At 41.8% G+C, this 7,346-nt stretch overlaps 1 protein-coding gene across 1 annotated transcript in view; it reads right to left on the minus strand.

Moving 5' to 3' along the window:
• TMEM30A (transmembrane protein 30A) overlaps nt 1–378 on the minus strand; it is a 36,938-nt gene extending 36,560 nt beyond the window's left edge. Inside the window, exon 1 of the mRNA XM_006779440.2 lies at nt 37–378. Within this exon, the coding sequence (XP_006779503.2) occupies nt 37–273 (237 nt within the window). The 5' untranslated portion in view covers nt 274–378. The remainder of the gene's footprint in view (nt 1–36) is intronic.
• Nucleotides 379–7,346: the final 6,968 nt, after the last annotated feature.

A 7,346-nucleotide genomic window follows, 5' to 3' on the forward strand; every position in this document is an offset into this window, starting at 1 on the left:
GGTCGGCGCCCGCTCCCACGCCGCGCGCTCCCTCACCTCGATCTCGCGGATGTTGTTGGAGGTGACGAAGATGCCGATGCCAATGGGGATGAAGATGAGGCCGATGATGAAGAAGGTGGGGAGCACTGTGCCAGCCGTAAGGATGGGCTGCCAAGCCGGCAGGCGCTGCTGTTTGAAGGCCGTGTTATCCGGCCTCCGGTTCTTGGCGGCGCCCCCCGGAGCGCACGGGGGCCCGCCGTCCACCTCATCCTTCGAGTTATAGCTCATCGCCATGGACCCCCCGGGCGTGGCTCCGCCTGGCGCTGGTGTTCCGCCCAGGGGATCGGCCTGCTGACCCTGGCAGTAGACGCGCAGGCGCCGCTGCAACCTCCTGTGTAAAAGCGGAAGAGGCGGGACACCCTTTCGCGGACGGCCATTGGCCGGAAGCTGGTGTTCGCTGGGAACTCCAGAGGGCGGGGGAGAGGGGAAGGAGGGAGAGGACTGAGGGACGAGGGGAGGGGGAAGGGGAGGAGGATAGAAAGGGGAGGGAGAGGGCGGAGGCACCGTGCTCATCTGCCCTGTGACGGCAAAGTGAAAATTCCAAAGCTCCCCCCGCCCCCGAGCGGGAAGCGACGACGGCGCATGCGCAGCCCTGGTGGGGCGCCGAGGCCGGGGCGCGCGGCCATTGGCGTGTCTTCGCTCCCTCGCGGAGGGTTCTGTTCGCACCCACCGGCCCGCGCCTCTGGTTGTCTTGGCGACGGCCTGGCAGGTCGCAGATTGGCTCCGCTCGGCGCGGACCACCGCGGACAGGCCCGGGGCTGCTGACAAGTGCTTGCGTGCTGGACACGTTTTATTTCTCTGAAGGCAGTCGGAGCATCTAAAAGGAGACCACACGATTGGAGGATTTGCTTATGTTTATATAGAAAACCTCGAGTTTCTCTAATGAAAATAAATCTCCATTCGAAATGCAAATAAAAACTTTAAGTGAGACGCTTGCTGGGTGACCCTTTTGTCCTAAAGCGACGTGATTAACCCTATTATTTTGCCTCTACTTGAGCTATGATCACTTTTTTTTTTCTATTGATGGTCTTGCTATTTTTCACTATCTTCTCTGTGTCCGCATTTCTCTTTTGCTCGGATTTAAGAAGTCCTTTATAATAAGCTGTAGCTCTTTATTTTACACGTGATGCCAACAAATTATTGCATTGCTACAAAATGAGATGTTAGGTAGACAGTTCAAAACTGCCAAGTATTTATTTACGGGCAGAAATATTCATGGTATATAACTTGACTAAATCTTGACACCAAGGTAATATAGTACAAAGCCTAACTGGAAAGTAAATAATGGTAACCTCCGTTGACTGGATGGAGGATTTTTTTTCTCCGCTTCTTTGTACTTTTTCTGTATTTTCCAAATGTCTGCAATAACCATAAATTTGTAAAATCCTTTTAAAAATTATATACAGCCCACATTACATTGGCATCTTTGAAATCCAGACCAGAGAGTAAGCCACATCATCTGAACACAAATACCCAGAGTTTATTTTCTTTACGGCTTTGTCTGCAGTCATCTATTATTTATCAAATTCTTAGCACTGGTACCAGGTAGAAGGACTATACATTTTGTTTTGATCTATGTTTTGATCTATTTGAGCCATATACATTTTTTAAACCAGGAATCAGCAAATGAATAATCATTTAAACAACATAAATGTTATCTAAATGTCACACACACACACACATCACTCCTAGCAACCACAGGCTCAAATGGAAGATATTCATTTATCACAGTTAATGGAGAAGCCACAGGCTCCTTATATTTTGCTAAATTCCGTTGGTTGCTAAATATTGGTCATAATACATAAGTGTAAAGCATAAGGCAATTTTTTTTCTCCCCATTTCTGCCTATATCATCACATCCACTAAATGTGATAGTTCCTTATGTGATTTGCAAAATACAGTTAATATTTTGCCTTCAGTTTTTGTTTGTTTTAGTGATCTGAGTGATCACGGTGTATGTATCTGCTTCCTTTTTCTTTAGTTTGCCCATAGAAAAGATTCTTTAACTCCTTGTCTCTTTCTTATTAGAGATTCCATTTTGACTAAAACATAGACTTTTTGAGCTGAAAGCTTTCTTCGACTCTTATCTAAAGCTTACATTTCCAATGAGAGCCACATGGATGAAATAAATGACTTTTCAAGATCTCCTGATGACATCCTCCCGGTCCCTTTCCCTCTACTGTACCTGCCATGACATCATGCTGCTTTACCCAGGCTGCTTCACTCCCACATTAGCTCAAGAGACTCAGAATTTCTTGGGTTATACAGTGTTTTATGATAGTCCTTACCAGTTTTGTTCAGCATTTCTGGGGCAACAAAAGGGAATGGTTGTTCTCACAATGGATTAACAGTATACACATTTCCAACTGTGGTTGCTAGGAGTGATGTGTGTGTGTGTGTGACATTTAGATAACATTTATGTTGTTTAAATGATTATTCATTTGTTTATTCCTGGTTTAAAAAAAATTCATGTGGCTCAATGATATTGATAATGCTGACTACCAGGCCAACATAGTAAGTATGCAATGAATGCTTGAACCCAAATATGTAAGTAAATCCAAAATAATAGAGCAGATACAAGCCCATGCTCTGAAGAGGTGTATGTAAATATTTTTTGGAGGGAAAATTTTAGAATACATTTTATTTTTTAATAAAATTCCTGTGTTCCAGACACTGAACTAGTGTGGGGAGCCGATATAGGGTCAAGCCTTGGACTGACCTGTTGGCAAAATCACAAACAAGTCTTCTTCCGAGTCTTAAACAATCCAATCCAAGAGGTGGCCACTGATTTACATGCAGTCATTTAAAAAATAAAAATGGGGGAATTTGCCAGGAGCCGGTCCACCCTTGCTGCTTGACACAGTCGCTTCAGGGAAGAAACATCTGCACAGCTTATGTTTCAAGGGACCTGACATACATGACATATGCTTGCTCCCCCTCTTACTCCTTCAATCACTTCCTTGTAGCGGTAGCCTATCAGTAGAGCAGTGACCTTGGAATAGCCCTTGTAATGGAACACAGAGATTAACCTAGACAAGATTAAAATCAACAGAACTAGATAGAGACAGGATTTTTGGCTAAGGTCAGATAAGAAACAAGGAATTGTAGAACGCGACCCAAAACGTACCATGATGTGATTATAGAGGCATGCTTATGGGATCAAATAGTATAAATACAGATGTAACAGAACAATAAAGAGAGAACCCAACCATGCTGATCAATTGAACACTGTCTCTGTGTCATTCCTTCTTCGCCAACTCTGTCCACACCTTTGGGAACCCCTGGACCTGATGGGGCTGGACCCAACAAACTAGGTAACCAGAAACATTGAAGAAAAAATAATAATGAGTAACTATTGAATTACTTAAGAAATTAAGAAGAGAAAACTGAAATTAGTCTTTTTACTATTTAGTCACACAGATTTGCTTATTAGATTCCTTTGAATATCTGGTGCTACTCTAGTTCTTAACTTCTTACCACATTTAAACCATTTTATTTACATGTTTAGCTTAAAAATGTTTAGGAAAGTTAAAGAAAGCTGAGAAATGTACCATAGTTTTTACCAGCATGAATTTCAGAGGAAATTCTTAGGGACTAGAAATAGTTTGAATTGGAAAAAAAGAGCTGAGAAATGTACCATTTTACCAGCATGAATTTCAGAGAAAATTCTTAGGGACTAGAAATAGTTTGAATTGGTTTTTGTTTGTTTTTTCTATTTACTTGTTCATGGCAGCTTATTTCAGAGAACATCGAGAAATAATATTCATTTTCAATTAAGAGGATTTTTAGGAAAAAGAGTGATGTAGAATTTATATAATAAATTTAATTTCTTGTATTTATTTTATCAGCAATTGATTCAAACTGATTTTGAAAAATTACTTCTTTCAAAGTTGACCTTTTCCTGCTTTTTATGTGATATATTTATTAAACTTTTTCAGTTAAGCATTTAAGAAAATCCCTTTCTTCTGGCCCTGAGAGGTTGATTAGCCTGTCATTGGTGTTGTGATGAAAGATTTTGCAAGTTTCTAAATGATCACAATCAGTAATCAGAAATACAAGTCAAGCCAGATATTTAAATGGTTAGTCTCATTAGAGGAAAAAGCAATGACACCAAAATTCCTTAGTAGACAGCCTAAGAACTTTGCTTTGGGAAGGAGATAACATTTCATTTATCATAATTCCACACTTTCTTTAAAAAGAAAGACTATAATTCTAATGAGACTTCAGACTTCATGACCTCAGATTCTATATATAGAATCTCTCAATTACATCCCATGGTACATATTTTTCCAATAGTTACCATCAATTATAAATAAGGTCTTCCCTTCAAATAATGACTTTGCTATCTATTGGTTGACAACCAACTAACATCTATTACATGTATAGTTGTGCAGATATTTTTAAAAAGGAAGGGACAGAGGAGGTGAAATACTTTTCTTACACCATGAGAATCATCAAGAGATATAGGAAAGTAGATCTTTATTTTTTTATATGTTTTTACTTATTTTAAAGGGAGGGAGGGGGAGAGAGATAGGAACATCAATGGTGAAGAGAGATTCATAGATTGACTGCCTCCTGCACACCCCCCACTGGGGATTCAGCCCACAACCTGTGTATGTGCCCTGACCGGGAATTGAACCGTGATCTCTTGGTTCATGGGTCGACACTCAACCACTGGGAAACACAAGCCAGGCTTTAAAATTTTTAATTCCTTATAAATCATATGTTTGGACTATTTTTACATATAGCTTTAACTTACATTTTTCTATTTTTCCAAGTGTTAAATTATTGGAAGTCCAGGAGAGAGAGAGTACATTTCATTACTTGTTTTTTTTTTAAAAACACTTGGGTTTCAAACACCTATAAAGTTACTCATGTATTTCTTTAAAATAACTCCAACATATTATTGAAGGATGACTTTTAAAAAATGGATTTAAATGTGAAAGTCTACTTTTATTGAGCTTGAAAAGTAAAACACTTTTTTTAAAGTCAATGGAACTAAAAATCGATGACAGCAAACACCAAGACTTCATAGGACTTCCCTCTGACCAATACATTGTGAGGGACAAGGTAGGGATTCAAGAACCTATTTCATAACATCATTTTTATTGTCACTGAGTCTTCTGGGAGAAGTAGTCTGTACCTGTTGGGGTCCAGCCCCAGCAGGTCCAGGAGTTCCCACAGGTGTGGACGGAGTCGCCGAAGAAGGAATGACACGGAGACAGCGTTCAGTTGATCAGCAGCCTAGCCAGGATTTCCAGCCAAGTTCTGTCTAGGTTCTCCAGCCAAGTTCTATGTACAGGTTCTCTTGCTAGGTTCTCCAGCCAGGTTCTGTTCAGGTTCTCTTGACATGTTCTCTTGCTAGGTTCTCCAGCCAGGTTCTGTTCTTTATTGTCTTATTACATCTGTATTTATACCAGTTGATTTTAATCCTGTCAATTTCTATTCCAAAGGTTAGGGCGTTTCTTATCTCCATTCCAGGGAGTAAAGATTATGTATCTTAAGGGTGATTGTTCGTAGTTAAAGTGATTAACTACCCGCCTGGCAATTAGTTAAGGGGTTTTATTCCCTCCCTAACTTCAGGGAAAAATCCCTACCTGGGGAAACAACCTTTCTCGGAGAAGTGACCTTGGTTAAAACATATAGCGCCAAGAAAGGGAGCAAACATATTAAGAACAGTATGCCATATACGCCAGGTCCCTTGAAACATATGCTGTGTAGATGTTTCTTCCCTGCAGCGACTGTGTCAAGCAGCAAGGATGGACTGGCTTCCGGCATGTACCCACTATCTTTAATTCCTAAACCAGTCACTGAGCAACCCACTGCTCCCTGACTTCAGACCCCACCTTCACTGAAACTGCCTTACTAGTTAATTTCTACTCAATCTTTCATCACAAGAATTGGCTACAAGATTCAGGTCAGTAGCCAATTTGAGGAATCCTTTGTTCCCTTGACTGAGCTAAGAACTGCTCTCTGAGCTCCTTTGTTCCCTTGGATTGAGGTAAGAACTGATCGCTATCTGTTATAATAATGTTATGGTCATATTTCCCCTCTAATGTGTGAAATGATTAATGTGTGAAATGTTTGCTGTGTGAAGACCCCAATACTCTATAACTTCCAAAATGTGGTGAACGCCCCACTGTCTTGATGTGAATGTCCTGAGCCCTTAAAGCGTAAACACCCTGCTCCTAGCACAAGGCACACAGTCCGGCCCACACTGATAAGACATCAGTTGTTTACTACAGGCTATATAAGCACCAGATTTTCTTCAGTGGACGTCTCCTGCCTGATGAGAGGAGGACTCCACGTCACTCCCTGTGACAAACCCCTGATTGACTGCTCTGCTGTGCGAGCCTGAACCAACTGTGGCCGCCTGTCTGTCTCCATCTTCGTCGTCCATCTTTCAGTGTGCATCGCCGGGTGGCCTTTGCTGGTGCCTAGGACTCACTAGGAATAGGTAAATAAACCTTGTGTGATTGCATACTAATTCTGTCTTCTGTGTTCATGTGTTCCGGTTTGGCTCAGTTGTCTAGACATTGAAGTACCAGGGGATAGGCCGTTATTGCTGATTCCTGGTCACCTGCGTTTGTCCCACAAAGTCTAGACAGATAATTAATTAATTGAGGCATAATTGGGACATTATCTTAGCACTTATCATAGTACTGAAAACTCTGTCTTTCCTACTAGATGTAAGTTTCCCAAAATCAGAGACTGTTTTTATTGTTTTCTATATCTCCAACACCTGGCAAACTACCTAGGACATAAAAGATACTTAATAAATTTTGTTGAATTAACTTGACCTCAATGAACTCACATTTTACTGGGAGAGACAACTTTCCTATAAACAATTAAAATACTAGTATCTTACCTAATAATAGACAAACATGCAAATTGGCCATACCTTTGCTACACCCAAGCCACGCCCACCAGCCAATCAGAGCAGCTATATGCAAATTAACCCAACCAATATGGTGGCCGGCAGCCATGGAGCTGGAGCAAGCAGGAGACTTGGTTGCCCCGGTGATGAAAGAAGTCAAGCTTCCCAGCCAGTTGCTGCCTCCTCTCAAGGCAACAAAGTTTCAATTATAGAAGGTAAATAAACCCCAGATACCTGCTTCCAGTCGCCATGGCCACGGAGCTACTGACCTGAATCTTGAATTAAAACAAAAAACAAAAAAGGAAAGGCTGGGAGCTTCAGTCACCGGGGGGCTTGGTCAGTCTGAAAACAGCCATCAGCCCCTCACCCAGGCTGGCCAGGCACCCCAGTGGGGACTCCCACCCTGAAAGGGGTGTGGGCAGCCTGCAGC

This window comes from Myotis davidii, unplaced genomic scaffold (assembly GCF_000327345.1).
Source record: "Myotis davidii unplaced genomic scaffold, ASM32734v1 scaffold104, whole genome shotgun sequence".
NCBI lineage: Eukaryota > Metazoa > Chordata > Mammalia > Chiroptera > Vespertilionidae > Myotis > Myotis davidii.